Source organism: Eucyclogobius newberryi, unplaced genomic scaffold (genome assembly GCF_026437365.1).
Source record: "Eucyclogobius newberryi isolate DKJ021-1_F unplaced genomic scaffold, fEucNew1.0.hap1 SCAF_8, whole genome shotgun sequence".
NCBI classification, from domain to species: domain Eukaryota; kingdom Metazoa; phylum Chordata; class Actinopteri; order Gobiiformes; family Gobiidae; genus Eucyclogobius; species Eucyclogobius newberryi.
In genome coordinates this window covers 16,160,775-16,183,782 of record NW_027316500.1, presented here as the reverse complement: position 1 = coordinate 16,183,782, position 23,008 = coordinate 16,160,775, and the positions used below count along the sequence as shown (strand labels likewise).

Below are 23,008 nucleotides of genomic sequence, written 5' to 3'. Positions count from 1 at the left end.
ATGGGCAATTAATTGAGAATCGTGATCAGCCGGGTCATTCCCTGCATTGGGTCTTTGTCCATAGAGCATGTGGTTTAGAGTTCTTTTTCTTTCTTTCTTTTTATGTCAAATGGCAATGATTCAAATTATTGTCTTGTTTGTCTTGTCTATGTTCATGAAATCAATACTGAAAGCCATTTTTATTTTGTTTCTGAAAAGAAAAATAATAAAAATAAATAAAAAATAAAGAAGAAAAAAAGATTAATTAGCAGAGCCCTACCTTCAAGTATCTATGAATGTATTTTTCAAAATCATTATGGATTATAAGTAATAAGTCACCGTAAAATAAGCAAATCCCTTAATTTCCTGTGTAAAATATCCATTCACTCTGACACAATATTGGAATTTATTGACGCCTGTGTAAACAAATGTACAAGTCCTGCCTGCAGTCAGCACAACATTCATAAACTTTGAAAGGAACTGCGGGCATTTAAGGTCTAAGGTCTCAGCCATAAGACCTTTTATAGAAATTCTGCACAAATGCAGCAAAAATTGTGCCGACCAAAGCATGAAAACTTTGTTAAAGAAGTTGTAAAAGTCTCCTCAACTGTTAAGGCAATCTTTAAATCTTAATGAAGTGAATTCTTCATCCCTCATTTCTTCTCAAACCTTTTAGCACACCTTCAACATCTTATCCTGAAAATGTCTCTTGTCATCATTTTACCGGTGAAATGTTTTAATCTAATTCAAAGAACTACATTTTACAACACAATTATATTCAGACAGCACTTAATACTAGTCAGTACATTTTTTATTCAGCCAGACTGTGGTCTCTTTTTAATAATTAAACAATTCCGGTTGGTAAAAAATATTGAAATGTTAAAGACATTTTACACAAACTAAATTATTTCATGCAGTTCCCTGAGGCTATATCACCCAATAATGTGGTGTCTGCTTTAGAAATAAGAAATTCACCGCGACTCCGGATATAATTAAGTTTGCAGTTATTGACAGCTCTTATCAGATGACGCACTGACATAATTGTTTAACCAATTTCCTCGGGCTTCTATGATTAGGATGGATCATGTATAAAAAATGAACATAAACAAAATGCTGCTTTAAAACTTATAAATGTCACTTGCGTCCCAATTATTACCTTTTCTCACAGAACCAAACAGTGTAATTTATGTTCATCGTCTTTTAAGAACGCATCAAAATCAGGATCAATTTTCACTTTTCCAACAACACTCAGCCATTTGTAGCCATGGATATTTATTTTGAAGGGCAATTAGCATAAAGTAGCAGAGTTTGGGATGATCATTTTGAGTTGTGATGCAGCCGATCAGTGTCAGATATCTCCGGGCTGATAAAACGAGCCAGTTGTGGGCAGTAAAATTAAGCAAGGCTGGCTCTCGCTGACACTAGTGGGGGATGTATGTGTTTACACCCCGATAACACAGGAGGCAATAAAAACACCGCTATAAATCACTGAAAACCTCAAAACAAAAGACAAAGTCGACACAGCCGCACTAAATCATACGCATAACAATATTGAGAGAGTATTACCATACATTTTTTGCAGTATTGAACATTTTGTACGACTAATACAAGTAATATATATGTTTATTATCAAAATGACACATACAAAATTGACAAATACCGTATTTTCTGGACTATAAGTTGCACCGGAGTATAAGTCGCACCAGCCAAAAAATGCATAATAGAGAAGAAAAAACATATATAAGTTGCACTGGAGTATGAAATGCGGTTGCAAGTGTGAAAATAATATCACATATAAGTCGCTCCGGAGAATAAGTATATATAAGTATATAAGTATAAACATAAGTATAAGTCGCACCCCGGCCAAAACTATGACGACTTATAGTCCGGAAAATACGGTAATGGTAATAACAATTGAGTCCAAAAATAGAGCGGACAAACAAACCAATGTAGCAGTTTTTTTGACATGCCAAGCCATTTTTCCTCTATAGATAATGTTGGAGCAGACCACACACAGCAGTTGTCATTCTCCATGTGCTTTGCTGATCTGCAATTTTAGAGACAATATTCATCCATTTCTACGGCTTCTAAGAAACTATAGAGCGCTACATATTTACATGTTGCCAAAGTACATCTCGCCTATTAAAATGTTACCAATAAAGAGATAGTCTGTGCTGCTCTGCTCACCTGACACGGGCTCTAATGTCTGATCTGAGGAAAATGCTTCCATCAAGAGGCTTTGAAATGTCACATTTACGTTGCAATCATTGGAGTGTGTGTCGGAGAGCGCCACCGGAACAAAATGAGATGCAGAAATAAAACAGTGGGCATGCTGATTACAGTTATGACATTTGAACATGCAAGTCATTTCAAAAGCACAAATCAATTTCTGTCACTTTCCCCGGCTGAAACGCTGAGAGCTCCACAACTGCAGTGAAGCGGCCTTAATCCACATTCTCCCGACTAAGACACGCCATTAACTTTTAATGTGTGAACAGCAAAAGTCTAAATTAACATTTTAATGCATTTAGGGAAGCTAAAAATGAATTATATATTGGGAGTGCACATGCTTTTTAATAAGCCAATATCTTGTACGGCCATTTGGACATCGCCGGGCACAAAGTGGAACCAAGTGTGAAACATTAGATGCTGCAGAAGACTCAAAGACACAAAGGAACAAAGCACCAAAACAGGCATTAAAGCTCTGGGCCAATTCATGAAATGGTTGTAAATAAATTTTGTCAGTAACTAGTCTCTTTTGTATTTCGCTAAGACTTTGCAGGCAGTTGTTTTTATCGACTTGGACAAACGTAATTGATTCACAAGGGAAATATCAAACCAAAAATGAAAACCAAAAAGCAGAGATGATCAAAGGTATGAAAAGCCAAAATCCGAAAGCACATATACTGTTGTTACGATGCCAGAAATACAAACTACACATTTTGCTACTAAAGATAGCACAATAATAACTTTAGTTTAGTTTAGTTTGCCTTACATGGGGGAGAGACATGTGCAAGAAGCTCAAAACATTAAAAACAACCACATAATAAACACATAAGTTACAAAACGCTAAAAGTACTAAAGAGACATCTGACATTGTGACAATGAGCAAGCTAAAAAGATTAAAGAAGTTAATATAATAACTATTCTCCCCCATTTTATGCAGTTCTTCCCTATCAAAAATAAAATGTCAACACAAAATAGCAGCAGTTTCTTTAAATTAGCGCAGTGTGTGATATAGATCGAGACCATTCTAAAGGATTCATGAAAGGACCGACACTGGCTGCTTTATGTATTTTCTTTCATAACCGATACATGCAAATCTAGTTTCAAAGTAGTTTTATAATAGATTAGTATCTGGTATTTCACCCAGACTTAAAATCTTAGGGAAATCCTTGGAAATCCCAACCTAATACAGCATTCAGTAACTGCGAGGCGTACAACAAAAATGTTTTGTACTTTTAATAACGCTGGAAGAATCTACAATTTAACAATGGCACGGACACAAAAACCTGCACAATTTCTTGCATCGGGATTAGTTGTGCGGTTAATGCTCTTCTATAATTTGCGTGGGTCTTACCTGTTTGAAGGCGCAGAACCAGCTTTCCCTTCTCTAACTCAAGACTGATGCTGTGTCCACTTTGTCCGTCGGCATGGAGCAATGTCCCAGAGTTCTTCAACGTTTTAAAATTGAGGGAAATGCTCTGTTTGGCCATTGTGGGTTTTGGACTCAGTCTGAAGAGTAGACGGCTCTGACCGGTGAAGCCCACCACATCGGAATCTGAAAAATAAGAAACGTCGCTATTACATATGCCCATCCCAACCAAGAAAAAAAAATCGAATTTATAGAGTTCCATTATGGTCAAATGGTCTTTTCTTTAAAGTTTTGGAGAGAGGATTAGAAGCCTGGAGGAGCAGAAGACTTGCGCTAGTCAAGCATCAAACGTGAAATGTCAGCTGAAATGTATCGATTAGCGTCCCCATAGCGACACTACCCACAGCTCACCAGGCAATCACTGTATGTCTCTTTGCTGTTGCATTAGATTTATTTTCTTTTAGTAAGACATTTTTGCGCTGTCATTTATACTGTCTTTCATGGCAAGTAATCATTGTCTTTCCATTATGCTGTGCTCAGGGGGTGTAAATTATGCGGTTGGCCGATATTCCTTTATTTTTGTCTTCTACCTCTTAGTTCAATTTGGGCTGCTAGAATCCTGAGGCAGTGAGCGCCAAGGACAAAAGCTCACTCCGTGCAATTGTTCAAAGTCCTTTCCCTACACTATGGGCAATGCAGGTCAAAGCTTTGTCATTGAGACACATTTGCCGCTTAAGCGTCAAATATATCAAACATTTAACAGCGTTACGGTGTGCAGCGTGGTTTGGTAAATACTGACTGTAAGGACATCCGTAGGCCTCGATCCTGAGTCCGATCCTGCCGTTGGTGTTCCAGTCCAGTGGGATGAGGCGCAGGTAGCGAGCGATGACCGTCTGCTGCAGCTTGTGTTGAACCACGCTGTCCGCATTGGTGTTTCCAGAAAACATCTGAAAATAACACACACGTTGTTTGTTTCTGTTTCTAAGATTGGCCACCTTTTACTTCCCCTTTTGGTCGGACCTGCCTCTCCATAAGTGAACATTTCTCTTTTCATCTTTTCTTTGAGGTTGGGCAAGAGTCCCAGAGGCATGTGCAAGAAGTGATGTGTTTGATTTTCCTCTTTAATGAAAGGAATGGTGTGGAGATAAGGCCATGTTCCTGGTGAATGCCTTCTCAATCAGGTAGAAAATTAGATTTGTGAAGCACAAGTTGTAGTTTTATATGTTTGATGCTTTGGTAAACACTTGGTCCGTGGAGAATAACAGTTATTAACCTCCTCAATCCTTCAGCACATGCCATTTCCAATAGTCAGCTGAATATAAAGTTTAACAGTTCATTCTTGTGTAAATCTATACTAATGAAAGAAGTGTCTGCAAATATAGACAAAAGTGCAAATCATCAAGTTCAGCTCTGTGTCTTTGAACAGGTGAGTGGAGATCGCACTCTAACCTTCAGCGAGGAGGTGTTTGATATATGGCCAAGCCTGGATACACTCTTCCTTTGGGAGCTCTTAATTAACAGAGAAAGTGGACAGAAATGAGGAATAGGAGCCAAAGGTTTAGGAGGTGAAGCGGGAGCAGCGTTTCCCACAGAAAGTCTTAGTAAATGCAGATGATGGCCAACTGAAGGTGACAGGCATCACTGGAAAAATTACTAATGGACTTTTTAATAGCTTTATATTCACAAAGCCTGAAGGCCAAGTGAGGTTGACTGATTTTTCTCTTTCATTATCTTCAACTTAACATGAATCACAAATATGGACTAAATTATGAAAAAGGACATTTTTAAACCCCCACACATTTAGCAAAAAGCAAAATGTACTTGCATTTTACTTCACCTTCATGTTTTATTCTTAAAATACTGCAGGTTAATGTGCAGTCTGTCCTTTTTCTGCCCTAGATTTTCTTACGTTAGACATTAAAAACGCATTTTCTACAATTTGTTAGCATTGCTGGGAAAACTACACATTCTTTTATGCCTGCAACATGCAACAAATCCATAAAGTCTAAATAAATGGCTCTTCCTTTATTAGGAGAGCACTTGCACTACCGTCTGCTGTGGCTCACCTTAGTGACTCCTGCTCAAACAGACACGCAGAGCAGTGAATGAGAGAGCATTACTCAGCTTCACTCAACTCTGGCCTCAGCGCTTAAAGGAGAAAAGTCCTCAAGGAATAGTGACTGATGAAGCAGCTCAGCCGATGACTTTGTTCCTCAAAAGCCTTAATAAACCAGGCTGACTAATACGGAGCTCTGGAGAGACGAAGGAGACGCGCTGCGGATTTAGTCCGATTTATGGCGACTGTGAAATCAACACAAGCTCTAAAGCCTTTTCCGCACTCCCACAGACCCTCTGAAGGAATCTTAGCTTGACATTCATTTTACCCTCGCTGCAAGCGCCTTACCTCTCATCAACTTTGAATTGAAGCTGTTCTACACGGCATCACTTAAATAGGGAGAATTGTCTGTCTACAAGGTAACGTCTGACTGCCTCCGCATACACTCTTGGCGTAATACACTTAACACAGAGCGCTACATACCCTGCAGGTGAAAAAAACACTTTAAAAGCAATTGTGTAAGTAAATGAGATGCTAATTTCTGGGTTTGTTAAAAAGACTGCAGCCTCTCTGACATGCCGTTTTATTGGGCTTAATGCATATAAGCACATAACAGCCCTTTAACTCTATACTCATTTAAATAAGTGTAAATTCTCCACTACACAACGCGCAGCCTCGTTGCATGATAAAACTTCATAAGTATATCAGGCCAATAAGCACATAATGAAGTACTAATTTACTGTTAATAACAAAGAGAGACTCATTACTTTTACAACACAAGACAACAGAAGTCATGATGCACTAATGTGCACTAAATTATACATGCAAATTTAGGCTATGAGCGCATATAAACACTTCCACTTGGTGTTTATGACCACATTATATTGTATGCAAATACTATAACAGTAATATACCAGTATATATAATATACCAATATACTCGCTCTTCTAAACTCACCCCGATGCCGTCCTCCTGTCGATACTGCCTCCAGTTGTGTCCCGTGTCACTAAACATCAACAGGTAGGCCGTCAGCCAATCAGAGCTGCCGTATCGACCCTGCGTGGCCACTGCGGTGATCTGGGTCCGCCCTCCCAGATCCACCTCCAGCCACTGGTACCGGTCTGAGCTCACGGGGGACCACCCTCCAGCGCCTGCCACACGGGGACCACAAATACAGTTATGAACCAAAATGCAAAGGCATAAAGTTTACAAAAGTGTGTCTCTCAAAGTTTCAAAGTTTGCAAGCCCTAGAGCACAAAATACTCTACCCTCCTTCGTTTTTGATGTTTTATTTGGAACAGTCCAAAGAGGTTTAATCTGTAGCTCAAGGACTGCTCTTAATATGAGTCAAAGGCATTCATGACAAGCACCAAGAGCTTTATACAATATTAAAGCTGGCATCTTCATAACACAGCGTCAAATAACCCAACTGCCACGAGAAGTTAGAGCGACTCAGCAGCCATACCATGAAAACATGTTGAATAATTAACTTGGCCATAGGTGTATGTATGGAGGTCATTATGCATGGCTGGGCATAAAAGTTAAAAGTGCTGAATCATGCCAGTGTGATATTGTGCAATTGCAATCCTCTTATAGAACAGCCAGATATGAAAATGAGGAAAGAATGGGACCGTAAATCCTCTGTAATAGAGAGTATACTTAAGTAAGCCATCAACTTCCAAACGTGCATGAGCGAGTGGGCAATAAGGAAACTCTGCTTTAATATTCCACTGTCTTGCTCTTAATTTCGGTATAAACTTGATTTAAAATGAAGTCCTGCAGTGTGACGGCTTAATAAACTGCTCTAGCTAAAGATGTATTGTTCCAACGTGTGTCAAACTGCACTCTTTTGTCTGTTGATAGATGATCTTGGAGGATTTCCACTGTTAAGGCAGAGGCAAAACAGCAGAGTGTTGACGGTTCACTTGGAGCTGTAAATAAGTGAGGAAGCGGTCCCTTTGGTTGTTAGTTGTCATGAGCTACAGCGAGGACGACAGGCTGGAAGAAAGGCAGGAACACAAAGAAGCTTTTCTGTCAATTCTGTCTTGCACGTAGCAGGTAATTACTTTTGGCTTTAAGATTAGAATCCCTAATTTTCCCATTTTACGGTGGGTTATTAATGCATTGCATATTGTTCAGAGGATATTAGAATAACTCCTGTCGTGCCGTTTTCTTTTTTCAAACAAAGCCATGGGTTGCATCTCCGAGTCTCTGCTCATTTTGATGGTAAATTAACTTGGAATGAGCAAGGCCCTTAGAGAATGACAACAGAGTAGTACGAGTGAAGAGTTCAGCGGCGAGAACAGACGTAAACAACTGCACTTAATTTGTTCTATTCACTTGCCTAAAGCAGATGGAACCGCTGCCTTAAGCCATCACCATTGTCTGTCATTGTTTTCCACTCATGTCATTCTAGTCAGTGAGTAAAGCGAGCGGCGTTTGATATTCAGGTGTGTCTAATAACAAGGGATATTATCACAGCGCCTCTGAGAAGTATTTGACTCTTTGGTGAACAGGCGGAACCACGGAAATGTCAAACAGTATAGCAGTAATCTGAACTGCGTAACCTTATTGTGATTGTTCTCACCGTGCACAGGGAAAAACAGCAACCGAGAGGTAAAGCATACAAAGAGGAAGAATGTGAAATGATGAAAGTTCGAGTTGAAGTAATTTTTCTTTGCATAATATCACAGTTACAATAGAAATCAATAAATATAAATCCTATTTTACCATTTTACAGAAGCATATTTTCTTTGTATATGTAAACTAGTGAAAACATATTTAATATCCCGATTACTGTTTTGATATATGTAGAATTAGAATGAGTTTGTCATCTTAAATTTAAACTATTAGATCCAAAAACTGACCTCAAAAAGAGATATATAGAAACATCAGGCCCTTTTTTAACTTTTTATTTTATTTAAACATATATATTAACTACAGTGTCAAAATAAAAAGTATATCTTTAAACTATCTCGCAACCCCCACTTTGTGAACCACTGACCTATATCTATAAAGAGATAGCTTTTGTGGTTAATTGTGTGGTGCAAAACCTCAACTAAAACATTTATTTACCGGCACATTTCAGCACATTCTTGGTGCAATGTTAAAATATTGTCTGAATTTTATTATTGACATAATGCAAAGAGATGTCAATATTGCCTGCCCATAATGTAAACACACATCAGTAATCAGATATAACGATTGGGTTATCGGATTTCTCCTGTAATCAGATTTTTGTCGCCATGTAAATGTAGCTGCTTGTCTTTTACTGTACGTATTGTGTCTTTCTCTCCTCCACACAGTGTTGTTACGACAAGAGTCATTCTGCAGGAGATGAAGGGTGAGAGCTCAGGTGCACTTCTCTGCAATAAAAACAGCATTTTCTGTATCTAAAAACAGAACAATAACTAGGAAAGCTTACGGTCTGGAGTCTGGACATCAAAATGTACTGCACCAACTCAACTCCCAGCCCTATAATGCTTTTAAACAGAAATGTAATCAAAAAGCTGTCAAATGTTCACTCTAAAAGCAAATACAAACATTAATCTTCTCCATCACGCCTCGGCGCTTGGAGAAATTAGCAATGGATTCGATGTGTACAATAAAAGACAGACTTCCAAGTTGTTGGAGGAAAGTTTTGTGCACAGACTGAACAACAAGTCTGTGCTGCAGCAGAATATATATATGTATACCAATATATGCGCACAGTATCTGGTAAGTTTGTGCATGACCACAAAACAAAGTAAGCAATGAAATACCTGCAATGCCACATTTAAGTTAGTCGTTTGACCCAATACCTGTCAAACAAACTATTAAAAATAATTTGGAACGTTTGCTAGCATGATTCATAATGCACATTTGACCAAGTTTGCAAATCATATCATAGGTCTATATTTTCTACTGCTACTTTTATTGTACAAATCCAGTTTACAATCGAATCTTTTCACTAAATTGTGGAAGGAGAGAATGTTGTGTAAGGATGAATCAACTGCTTCAGTCAGATTGATATGTGTATCACTCATGGATATATTGGATTATTGTATCACACTGAATTGATTGAGTTGTACACAACATCAATCTGGACAGGCTCCCATGGAAAGCCATCGGGAAAAGGCGTAAAGTCATGACTAATATCGAATCTGATTGGTCAAAGCGTCACAACAGGAACAGGCTGAAAAATCAAGCTGTTGTTAAATCCAGTCAGAGAAAAGCACTGAGCTCCTGTCCTCAAATACACAACGTGCGTCTAAGTCCATAAATCTGCGTTGCCATGTTTGTTTGGGTTAGTTCTTTTGACTTCTGCCCAAACTACAATGTGATTGATCAGGTCTTCAGCGCGAGCCCGACCAGATGGTTTCTCTCCAGAATTCATTTGCTGTGAGACAGGTTCGGATCGGTGAGCCATGGGACTGTTTTTTTTTGTCTACAACTGTATGAATGTACCTCATTGTTTTTGTTGGTTTTCTTTTGTTTCGTATGGAAATAGATAGGTAGATAGGTAATAGAGGTAAAATTTCCTGGGGCTTTATTGTTTCTAGTGTTGTTGAAACATTAATTACATCCATTACAACGTTACACATGAGGTCTCCATGCCCAGCGTATGTCACTGATTCCATATATCTGTTCCTGTACATGTTGGCTTTGAAGTTGTGTGCTGTGCTCCCTGCAGCGAAGTGAATCATGAGATGACCCACACTGCATCAGAGTAAAACAGGAGGGAGCTTCCCTTTTACTGCCTCCCTGCAGCCGCCGGCATCAGAGAAAACAGGAAGAAAGAGAGAGAAGAATGTGGCCATCATTTATTGATGTTAAACTGATGAATTTTGAATGTGAATACAGACCAATGGAGTAAAGAGCACATTTGGATGGTTGAGAGATCACAGTCTAGTGAAACTGACAGTTCACAGCCTGTTTCCAGAGAAACATAACCCTGTAATAGCCTGTAATCAACTCATAACATGCGTCAAGTGTTATTAGTTTAAAATCGCAAAAATCTGATTGGATCACAGAAAGAATAATACAGTGTTTTACCATAAATAGAGGAGAATATGGAGGTCTAAATAGAACTGTTCATGATTTTCAACATCTTGTTATGTTAACAGGACTTCATAATTTAAAATAAATAATATTGATTACTATTGATTTCTTGGGCAATCTTCCTCATTTTCCATCATTCTGAAACCCCGCCATGTGTGTATTTGGCATTTACAGTCCACAAATTGTATGCAAAAAAATTATGTAATAATTAACCATGCCATTATAGAGCAAAATCTATGGATACAGTGTATACAAATATAAAGTATTTCAAAAATCAAATGAGTCCCCTCTTTGGTTCATGTGTAGTGTTTTCTGATCTTACCATCTCTCCGGTTGAGTTTGGCAAAGCCAGGGCCGTGGCTGCTGGACAGATGTGAGGAGCTTCTGAAGGATGATGGAGGCAGGTGAGTAAACATGGCGCTCTCGCACATATCTGCAACAAAAAAGCATTTATTATGAGGAAAAAACTCATGACAACGTATCTTTAAGCCAGATCGGTATAATAATAATACCTCCGCTTTCCAGGCTTTTTTACAAAAATAATAAAGGGCCATTTAATAATCAGGATAGCACAAGATGCAAGATACAATTTACCTTTTCACCTTTCATTTTATAGCCATACTTTTCCAGCACTTCGTAGATTGTGCTTAAAACTTTAAGCTAAATTATTAGGCTTTCGAGTCATTACATGGTATTACAAGGACAACAATGCATTTCCCCGTAATGACCCAGACATTACTCCAAAGAGCAAACTCATTAAGGAACAACCAGTAAATTAAACTAGTTCACTAAAACTTTAAACTCGACAACATCGTTTCTTTCTTAATTCCAGTCAATTGCCATATTTTATCGCTTTCGGCTTTCTCTTGTAAATGTTTTCATAAATCCATCTTAATCTCCCCGTCTGATGTCTTGAAAGAGGCGCGTGTCTTAGTATTAAAATATCATTGGAAAATTATGTATTATTGAACCATCAGAACTTTCAACTTCCTTTAAATATTTTCACAGTCTTGCTTTATGTATATTTATGGTATTTTTGAAGTGGTCCTTGGTTTTTATGTGGTCTCTGGCTTCACTGTGAGAAATTACAATCCATGGAAATAGTGGACAATTAATCAAAACAGATATAAATAGTGTTTGTTGTGTTACTGTTTTTCAGTGACTAGTTTAATTAAGGCTTGTTTCGTGTGCTTTTGTAGCCCTATTGTCTCGCTCAAATTTTGTCACATGAAGTGGCTTCTCTGGGGGAGATAAAGGACACTTTCCTTCAGGCCACAACAATTAACTCCCTCAACACACAGACCCAGAAACAACTTTCTAAAGAGAAAAGGATAATCAATCAAACTGTGTATGATTTCAGACTCTCTCCAGAGTAATTCATATGTGGGTTGTTTATCTTTTTCTACAATTTTTGACCTGCTATTCTCTTTTAGATGTGAACTGTCAAATCAATATTAAGCAGAGTTGAAGAATGATATAATGGTTATTTGACTTACATTTTAGTTATTGAGCTTTTGCAAGGGCAGATTTCATTCCTTCTAAATGTTTCACTTTGACAATAATAGAATATTTAATGGGCAATATTTATTTTTAAATTAAAAAAGAGCCTTGTCAAAGATGGACTGTGATAACTCTGTATTTAATAAAACATTTAAATAGTTATTTGAAAGCTCCAGGAAAACACGTGTACCTCCTTTCATTAAATAAAAATAACTATTGTTGGCACAGCATGTCAGGGAGTCTGCAAATCATAAAGAATATTTGATTACGGAAACAATAACAAAAGACAGTCTTGGCAGTGAATGCTTCCTGTAATAAAGGAAAGTCGTGGGGTGCAAAGAGAAGCAGGTGTCAACTGTATAGTTCAACTGTGCATCAATATTCAAGAGTCTTACTGTCACCAACAAATGCTCTGGAGCCATTATTGAATAATGATGCACCAAATAATTAATAACTGAACATGTTGTGAATACTTAAATGTAAATCATCAGGCCCATGCAAACACTTTAAAAATCAAGATAGAACACGTATTAATCTGGAAATGCACATTTGCTCACATTTGATATTAACGCGATGATGTAAAAAAGAGTAAACAATGAATCAAGCTCTGGCAAAACAGTTAAACGTGTGTAGGTTACATTCGTTTGCACGGATTGTCCTGAAGGCATAGTTTTAGAATGTTTTACAGATAGACACGGAGAAGCGTGATACATTGAAGCTGTCATAACACTTCCGACATGTTTGTGAAAATGGCCCTCCTTAATTTTGCTTTTAAGGGTCTCATTTGGTTCAAAAAAGACACCATTAAGATTAGGACTTTTCTCTGTTGCTCTCTATTTGCACAAACTCAACTCCTCTGTTGAATTGGATCTCTCTCTCCACTACTCTGCCTAATGCGTTTAATTAAACCCTCCCTTACTTTGATGAAGTTGATGAGGAAAAAGCTAATTTAAAAAAAAAAAGCCTTTTCCTTCAGGGCTGCTTTGAGTGCTGGATAATTTTCTGAGTTGTCTGACAGTGATGGCGCACTAATTTGACCCTGTCCGACATGTGGGCCGATAAGGCTGACACAGAGGTGCACCCTGTCTTTCTGCCTCTCAGCGGCTCACAGCGGCAGAATGGGATGTGTCAGCGTAACGAGTGATCCACGAGTGATCCACATACACCTGCTGCTCGCAACACCATCCACTGTAGGCTCTGGAGCTGTTCGATTGGCTGTCAGCAACATCTGGTATGTGCCCTACCCGGATGAAGTGGTAGCATCATTAGTACAGCTAGTTGTCCTCATGCTCACATCATAGACAGCAGAGAAAGTGAAGTGTGATTCAAGGGAGGTGGAGAAGGAGATTTGTGCTGAAGTGAATGTGAACTGAACCCAGAGACCCAGAGGTATTTTGCGACGATGGCTCAAAGTGCAGCTTATGTGACGAGCTAGTGCTATTTCTCACTTGCATAGCATCTATTTAAAGAAGGCTAAACTGTTTTTGAAGTGATTTTATTGTAGATACATTTGTCCTCTGCATGTGTTCCGTCCTTCCATGCTGCTTCACAAACTCAGGAGTACCGTAATACTGGAGAAGAGGGCAACCACAGTTTGGCTGGAGGATTTGGGTCGATCGTGGATGAAGGGTTGTAATCACAGACAGGCCTCACCCGCCCCTCTTGCTTTGAATGCTAGCAACTTGTCCACCATGTTATGTTAAAACATTTCTAACACGTATTGGGGTGACAGTGATCGAGGTGGAAGATTAGTTAGTGATTTGACCCTAGCTCTGACGTGTCTGTATTTCCATTGTGACACTTCACCTGCCTGTATGGAGCTTTGACAGGCTTGTTGGGCTTGTAAATATAAACAGTATTCATTTTAAGCACTGCATATATTTGATAATATCACAACATGTTTGATATCAATGCCACATATAAAAACTCAGTCCATTATGACATGACTCTGGTGCTAAAGCACAGTCACCTGTTGGAGTGGACTATAGGGCTGATAAACAGCAGCCTCTCTGTTTGTGGCTCTATTGATTCATGAGGCAGTCATTTGTGAGCCAGTGGATCAGGCCACAAAGCTATCAGCACTTTGGAAGCTGGCAGGGGTCCAGTATCATACCCCAAAACAATTCAGCACCGAGCACGCTGTGTAAAAAGGGCACTTCTTAACGTGCTCCTGGCTTCCAATAATTTACACTGTTGAACTTTAGCTGGGATGTTTTAGGATCACTGCAACTTTTGCAATGTATTTATTTACATATTCTTATTGCATACATTGTATTAATTAGACTTGGATACATCAACACAATGATATATTTATATAACATAATAATGGCTTTTTTTTAACAGAGTACGTACTTTATTATGTAATGCATAACATTTAAAAATCTAAACTTATGCATATTTTACAATCTGTGCCTCTCAGAACAGTTTTACCGGCCAGTGGAACAGGCGGTTCCCTTTAAATATTTATACTGCAGTCCAAGCTCGGCAGAAATACTTAAGCATATGTAACTCTAATTCAAATGTATTTATTAATTAATGTACTCTCCACTCAGTTCAATTGTGCATTTTTAACTATTAAATATTTTCTTCGTTCGAGTTCTTGCATTGAAAAATAATTTTATTTCTCATATATTATTTCTAGAAACAGCCCGGCCGGATGTTAATCAACTAAAATTTCTGAAGCTGGATTGGAGCCGGAGGTTAAACATGTGCTGATGTGATTATCCATAATGGGATCCCGCAGGGGAGTGTGTGTAGCCCTATCTTGTTCAATGTTATGATTAAGGACATCTTTGACGACGTGGATGGGTCTGTTGGGAGGAGCCTTTATGCTGACGATGGCGCTCTATGGGTGAGAGGGAGGAATCTCCGGTTTTACGAGGCGAAACTGCAAAGGGCAATACAGCAGGTGGAGCAGTGGACCCTGAAGTGGGGGTTTAAACTGTCCGTACGGAAGTCTCAAGTGATCTGTTTCTTCAATGGGCATAGGGACGTCTCCCTTCGACTGCATGGGCAGGTGCTCGAACAGGTCAGGGAGGTGAGGTTCTTGGGGGTCACCTTTGACGAGAGGCTTAGTTGGCGTCAGCACATTGATGAGGTCAGTGGTAAATGCAAAAGGGTGAATAACTTGCTTCGTTGTCTATCCGGCCAGGACTGGGGGGCCAGCAGAAGGTCGCTCCTGGGTATTTATCGGGCCGTCATGAGGGCGGCTATTGATTATGGCTGTATAGCCTACATGTCTGCGGCTGAGACTAACTTAAAGAAGCTTGATGTGGAGCAAGCCCAGGCCTTGCGCATCTGCTGTAGGGCTTTTAGGACCTCCCCTGTCTCGGCGCTGCAGGTTGAGTTGGGGGAATTGCCGTTACGGCTCCGGAGGCTAGAACTTCTGTTGGCTTACTGGGTGAATGTGCAAGGTCATACGAGCTCTCACCCGGTGAGGGACTTTCTCAGGGTTGATGGGGGGCAGAGTGAGGCTGGCGGTATGATTTTCAGCCAGGTAGGAAATGCGAAGGCGCGGCTTGCGGGGGTTGGTGATCTGCGTGTGAGCCCGTCGGTGGCTTTGTCTGCTATAGCTCCGTGGAAGTTTGTCCCGGCTCCTGTTGATGTTAGCTTGCATGGCAAGCTTAGAGGAGTCGCTGGGAGGGCACCGCAGTTTGCCGTTCAAGCGCTCATCGATAAGCACTCAGGTGATGTGTTTATTTATACCGACGGGTCTAGGGATCCTGAGAGTGGGCGTACTGGCGCCGCTTATTTTGTGCCTGACCTGGGGCTGGCGGTCAAGAAGAGGTTGACAGATCGCCTTTCTGTTTTCACGTCGGAACTCATAGCGATACGGTTGGCATTGGAATGGGCGGAATCTGCTTTGCAGTGTTGCGGCATTGTGGTGGCCTCTGACAGCCTTTCTGCATTGCAAAGCATTAAATCTGGTCGGATTGCAGACAGGATGTGTTGAATGGCATCTTCTGTCTGATGCTCTCCCTGTCCAGGAAGGATGTGAGGGTTTCCTTCATTTGGGTCCCTGCGCATGTGGGGGTGGATGGTAACGAAATGGCTGATACACTGGCTAAACGTTCCCTTAGGCGGCCATCAATTGATGTGGCGGTTGAGTTAAGCAAATCTGAAATCAAGCCCGTTATCAAGAGTCATGTGGTTGGCCTTTGGCAGGGATTTTGGAGACACTGTGTTACTGGACGGCATCTCTATCACATACAGGGTAGTGTGGGTACTTGCGGGTCTATGGGCAGGAACGCGTGGGAGGAAAGGGCCTTCGCCCGCATGAGGATTGGCCATACTGGACTCAATTGGTCACTGAGTAGGATAGGCAAACACCCGACCGGTCTGTGTGGTCACTGTCGGGTGCCGGAGACTGTCGAGCATGTGCTGATTTGCTGTGAGGCTTATGATAGAGAAAGGGCCGGGTTGGCCTTGTGGTTTCGGAATAATTGGCGGGAGTTCAATCTGCGGAACGTTCTGGCGATCCAGTCACAGGGTTTGTGTCAGGCTGTGGTTGCTTATTTATGTAGCACAGGGCTGGGTAAACGTTTATAGAGGTGGGGGGTGTTGGAGACTGAGCCGAGGATGAGGAGCAAGAGGATGTTCTAACGCGCTTTGACTTCATGGGCCTAGAAACACCAAAGAGATGGAAGAAGGACTTCTAAAGGATAAAACGACAAAGACGTCCCATGACCTCATGGGCTTTGTAAAACAACAAAGACGTCCCATGACCTCATGGGCTTTGTACTTCCAAAGCACCGAACGTCAAAGAGGGAGAGGAAGATGAAGAAGAGTCTCCCTGGAATAAAGCCGGTTGGTCTCTGACTGATGCTCTCCTTGTCCAGGAAGGATGTGAGGGTTTCCTTCATTTGGGTCCCTGCGCATGTGGGGGTGGATGGTAACGAAATGGCTGATGCACTGGCTAAACGTTCCCTTCGGCGGCCATCAATTGATGTGGCGGTTGAGTTGGGCAAGTCTGAAATCAAGCCCGTTATCAAGAGTCATGTGGTCGGCCTTTGGCAGGAATTTTGGAGCCACTGTGTTACTGGACGGCATCTCTATCACATACAGGGTAGTGTGGGTCCTTGCGGGTCTATGGGCAGGAACGCGTGGGAGGAAAGGGCCTTCGTCCGCATGAGGATTGGCCATACTGGACTCAATTGGTCACTGAGTAGAAGATAGAAGATTGAATTACGTCAGTGATTTATGTTTCCTTTCTTTCTAGCCTGTGTGAACTGAACATCTGCAGAGCCTCGATCTGAGATACCTTTAAATTGTCAGAGAGAACCTCCTCCGGTTCCTCTGGTGCTGATGGTCCCGCAGGTGTGTGCTGCTTTCTGCTCTATATCTTCCACCCCATTTACTGTGTCATTAAATCGCACTTCACATACGCAGTCTTTGTTGCCTCCAAAAGTTTGCCTCCGCTCGCTCCTCCGGTTCATTGTGTGCCACATTCTTATGACCAGGACATTTCTATTGCGCTCACATTCACCAGGCCATTGCTCCTGATCTAATTATCCCTTGTGGCAGTGTTAAAGCAAACAGATGGAGATTTGCAGCCCAAATTAACATGCAGCTCGCTTTAGTGCAGGGAGGTTTTGTTAAACACCTTCAGCCCCAGAAGTAGATTTTATGTGCGTAGTAACAAACAGTGGCTTGTAACAGTATAACTTCATCATGGCGTCTGTTGTGACCATGGATGTGGAAACAAAATGACATAAAGTATTGTCAGCTAAACAAAGCAAATATTGACTTGCAAACGGTGGATATTTCAATGGTAAAAGTAGTCATGTGAAATCATATAAAACATTTAAACAAAGCAAATTTGGTTAACTATTAAACAATCAATCAAACGTTTTATGTCCTGCCGATTTGGAAATAAGGTCTATCTTAGCAACAATATTTTAAAATATACAACTGCATATAATAATCATAACCAGTTAGAAAAAGTAGTCTACAAGTTGCTTTGTTCCCTTCTAATCCACCTTGAATCCACGTCCTTAATGGTGCACTATGTAAGCCACGTGCTTGTCTCCGTGGATGTGCTAAGGTTTTGCCTGAAATGTTCCACAGTATGGCATTTAACTTATCTACCTATCTCCATGAAGATACAAGTCAGATCTATGAGGAGGTGACCTTGCTCACAGAGAGAATGTAATTTTTTCAAGGGAATAAAACACATGTAATTGAACAAACGCAAGATATAGGTTTAATGCCCCTCTGCAGATGAAGCAACCACATCTCCATGGAGGCAAGCAGGTGATACCTCCCCCACCAGAAAGGTTACATAGGGCACCTTTAAATATGTAGTATTATAAACTTTTGACTTTAAGACACCACTTCATTTTCATCATGAATCTAGTGTCCCATCAGTATGAAAAAACATACAGATTAAACAACTTTGGATCCAACTCCATTAGGGTTGTCAAAAGTAAAAAATCAGCTTTGAAACTAGTATTGAAACTACAGTAGATGCTCATTTGAACAAGTATCACTAATAAAAATGTAATTAAAAGGACAAAATTTGACCTTTCCTGAACAGTCTTAGAATGATCTTGGACTTTATCAGAACCAATATAAAGAGAGTACTGATGTATTAAAATGCTACACTAATAAGATTATTTTATAAAATTATCAATGTGGAATCGAAATTGGTATCGCGTATCAAGCCGAGTCCTTAATGTCAAGATCCAGTTTGAAATGTGAAAGCGTGAACTCTGTTGTCATTGGCCCCACGTGTATCAAAGCGAGCGGGCTGACCTCCACCGAGAGGGAGCGCCGCCCTCTGTGATCCCAGGTGAACACAGGGTCGTTTGATGAAGTGAGGTGTGTTTAAGGAGCCACAGCTCTGCTCAGACTGGCCTTGAACAAATCCCAATGTGTCACAAACTCAGATGGATAGCCCTTAACGCTGTGTCAGCTTTATCACTTAACTGCTTGTCCCTGGGCTGATAAATCTGGATTCCTGACTGACGGCTCTTCGGCGCCTTGGCCTTGACTTCATCAGATCTCATTCATGGCTTCACTTCCTCAACGCATCTTCAAATAAATGACATTATTCGAGAGAAATGACCCTTCCTCTCATACAGACTCATAACATTTGCACACAAATGCACCACCCGTGATACATGGAACGTGTCCATTCTGCACTGAAGTTAAGACAAAGGGCATAATCAATATTAATAATTGCCACAAAACTTTCAGACCACACAGCAGAACTAAAATGTAAACTCTCTTTCTGATGATTAAATAGTATAATGTTTCTGTACTCTTGTCATTGTTGAATACGTTAACTGTACTTTTGCCTGTCTAATATGCACTTGCAGCCCTTTAACAAGCCTACAGGTATCACATGTTACTGTAATTACTTTTCATCTTTGGACCTTTATAGATGCATATTCTGACCTCTGCAGACAAGGTCATCACCATGTCTGTTTGGCCTGTATCAAGGTTTTTCCTTTAATTCTCATATTTACCTGAACTCAATTGATTTTTTTGTGTAGGAAACAGAAGAAAAAAAAACTAGACAGCAAAGAGAAAATAATGAGCCTATAATTCACCAAGTTTGCTTTAATAAGGACACACTTTCAATATCCTACTCAGCCCTATTCGACTAAGGCTTAGTCCTCATTTGAATATTTTTTATTATAGCAATAATACTAATGTTTCTCTCCCCGTAGGCTGTATAAAAGGCTGTATAAAAACATGGACTAGAACTATAAGGCTTAAAGTTTGCTCAAGGACACTTTAGAAGATAAATGATGAAGGATTGTTTCTCCACTTTCTGCTTCCAGGCTGCGAAATGTCAGTGGAACAGATGTGATCTCAAGTTCTGTCAAGGTTGTCTCACCCTCTTAATAAAATTATACAGACATTGATTGAAAACTAGAATATAGTATATGAAGTAAATTAGCTTAGTGTCAAGTGTTATTTAAAGTGACCCTTCTCAGAGCATCACTCTTTGGGGCTTTTGATTTTAATATTACCCTTCACTGTCTAGGCCTCATCCCTTTGAAGCTTCCAGTGACAAACATTTGAAGGAACAGGCTTAAAATGTCACTTCTGTCTTAACCTCTTGCTGAGGCAGATGACTTTTGGGGGAGTCTTCTGCTATCTTCCCCTCGCAGAAACACCATCACCCTTTTTGGGGCAAAATATCTGCTGCATCCCTCCCGCGAGTGCTCCTCAGTATTCCCTGAGTGTCCCTAAATTCTGCTCTGGAGTGGCTTCGTGTTGAGTGTGCATGGTCAGATTACATGTCCGCACCAGCAGCCCTGTAATCTTTCATTAGATTGTGATTAGAACACTCTACTGACTCCATATCGGTTAGATAAGCGATAACAATGCCCTGAAGGGCTTAATAAAACCAGTGGAACAAGAGAGAGACGTCAAGATTTAGACCTGTTTTCTGCCTCTAGGCTCCTGAAGGGAGGTTGGAAATGGGTTATATTTCATTTTATGTATAAGAGCCTCCAGGCTGAACTCTCATATTCAGGACTACATCAAGAAAACCATATCACAAATTTTGTAAGTGAAAGACTCCCATGGTTAAATTTAGTAAACTTATGTTGTTGCAATGACAAGCCACTACAGACATTACTTGATGTGTTTTTGCTTTCTTCATCCTCTGCAATGGTCAGATACGCAATAATGGCGATTATAAAAAGCGGTCAGTAAAGAATGTGTTCTTTTTAGCACAATATTATACGAGATAATTCATGTACAACTGTAAACAGGGCCAAAATACAAATTACGGTAAACAAAGTCAAAACAAAATAGTACAGGTTCATTGGCAGTGATGTCATGCACATTCAACTGATGATCATTGTTGTACATATTAGAACATTTCTGGAGTTAATAATTATCAAAATGATATGTAAACACAAAAAATCACCTGATATCTCTCTGATTACTGACATCAAATTATGTGGTTTGCATATCATTTAAATTTGCATAAAAGCCCAAAAATGTGCTAATTCGATCTTGGGCATGTGACCATAGCCATGAAAGAGCCGAGAACTTGACTATGTTTGAAGTGAGGCCAGGCCATGTTGTCATTTTTGTTTTTACAGTTAACCCTGTATGAGAAATGAGCATCTCTACTTGAATAATAATAATGGATAATTCATTTATTGGAAACTGTTTCTGCAAAACTGAATATGTTTTGTCCTATTTCAAATGAAATTGTTAACAAAACTAAAAACTGTAAACAAAGCCTCCGCAGCATGTTTTCAATGAGGTGTTATTGCATGTTCTACAGAACAGCATTAAACGTACATTATCTATCTCCATGGAGACAAGCAGGTGATGCCACCAGGGACAGTTAAAGGTCAGACCTGTGGACAGATAAGCCCAATCACTGTTACGCATGTTTTTCAATGTTTATTTATCAGCTTCTTTGTTTAAGTGCATAGACTACTCTTTTTGAGGTCCAGTCTCAACATAATGTATTTTTCCCCAAATAATAACAAATATAATAAAAATAAATGCCAGATAACTATGATTGTACTTCCTGCTTCTAGTCAGGACACGAGCAGACAGAGATCTGCGACGAGCTGGCCCCTGTCCAGGATGTACCCCGCCTAAGGCCTAAAGTCACTGGGATAGGCTCCAGTCACCCGCGAGTGTGAAGATAAATGTGGTAGAAGATAAATGAAAAAAAGTTTTATGCCATACTGTGAAACATTCCAGACAAAGCAATACAATCTCCATGGAAACAAGACGGTGGCGTACCCTCCACCTGAATAGTTACATAGGGCCTAGGGCCCCTTTAGGACTGTTTGACGACTGTTAATTCAAACTCACAAGCCCTGGTTTGTGGTGTATGAAATGCAGAGGCGTGATTGGCTTCACTGCTGTTGTCATTGTGTAAAATAAAAGCCTAATCTGCAACTCAAGCTGACGCTTCCTGAAGTGCACCGTTTGAATTGTGTCCCAGCGACCAAGGCTGTATTTAATGAGTTTGTGAGTGGTGGACGCACTCTGGCCTGAGACTGCAGGTCACACTGAGTGGCTTCAGAAACATGCCCTTCTCATGGTTTTTTACCTCTTTTGTTCTCTTGGACAAATAGCTCCAGTCAGACCTTGCCTGCAGCACAAGCCCAGCAATGGCACATAATCAAAAGTGAAGCGACGCATCTGGTCCAGAAAGGAGATTATTAAGCGAATGATGTATTATGTTTGCTCTGTGGGAGGGAAGGAGGGCTTTTCAACCACTTATCGATTTGAGAGCTATGCTGGCTGTAGATAATCTTTTGTGTATGGTTTTGATAGGATCATTTCAAGTCTAAAACAATTGTCTGAAGCCGTAATGTTTTTTCTTCTTATAGAACTGTGTTGCTCAGGCTCTTCTCTCTCCGATAATACGTACACTTTTATGTAATCTTTTCATTACATTACATAAGTAATATGCTCATTAAGTGCATTTCATATGGGCCGTTTTAATAGCTTATGAATTAAATTCTAATTATCTAGTGAAACAGATGAATTTCAATTCTACTTAATACATGTAGATAATAACCGTACACCTTTAGGCTCAGGCTTCAAGCCTCGCGTAATTAATTAAAATATAATTATTAAAAAGAATATTCTAGTGTGAGGTTTTTGCTAATGAGATTGTTATGAAAGTGGAGCATCCACAGTCCGATGCTGATCATAATGCTGATATAAAAAGGCTGCCCTCAGTGTACTTCCTTAAGGCAGTGTTTTTCATTTGGGACAGTCCAACCTTTCTCTGTGGAACAAGGTTATCTTTACATACAAGTACATTTCAAAAGAAAAATGGCCTTTATATCCATTTATTCTGTTGTTTGCTGTGTGTGGCTCACATGAGCTGTGAGTTGAGT

At 40.1% G+C, this 23,008-nt stretch overlaps 2 protein-coding genes across 2 annotated transcripts in view; both read right to left on the bottom strand.

Annotated features, from left to right (window-relative positions):
* Window positions 1-23,008, bottom strand: part of b3gnt2b (UDP-GlcNAc:betaGal beta-1,3-N-acetylglucosaminyltransferase 2b) — a 215,750-nt gene that overhangs the window by 157,590 nt on the left and 35,152 nt on the right. The gene's annotated exons all lie outside the window — the stretch shown is intronic.
* Window positions 1-23,008, bottom strand: part of LOC140350980 (contactin-associated protein-like 4) — a 43,660-nt gene that overhangs the window by 19,388 nt on the left and 1,264 nt on the right. Inside the window, exons 2-5 of the mRNA XM_072436603.1 lie at window positions 10,993-11,103; window positions 6,588-6,781; window positions 4,374-4,521; window positions 3,560-3,760 (exon numbers count right to left, since the gene is read on the bottom strand). Coding sequence (XP_072292704.1) covers window positions 3,560-3,760; window positions 4,374-4,521; window positions 6,588-6,781; window positions 10,993-11,103 — 654 coding nt within the window. The remainder of the gene's footprint in view (window positions 1-3,559; window positions 3,761-4,373; window positions 4,522-6,587; window positions 6,782-10,992; window positions 11,104-23,008) is intronic.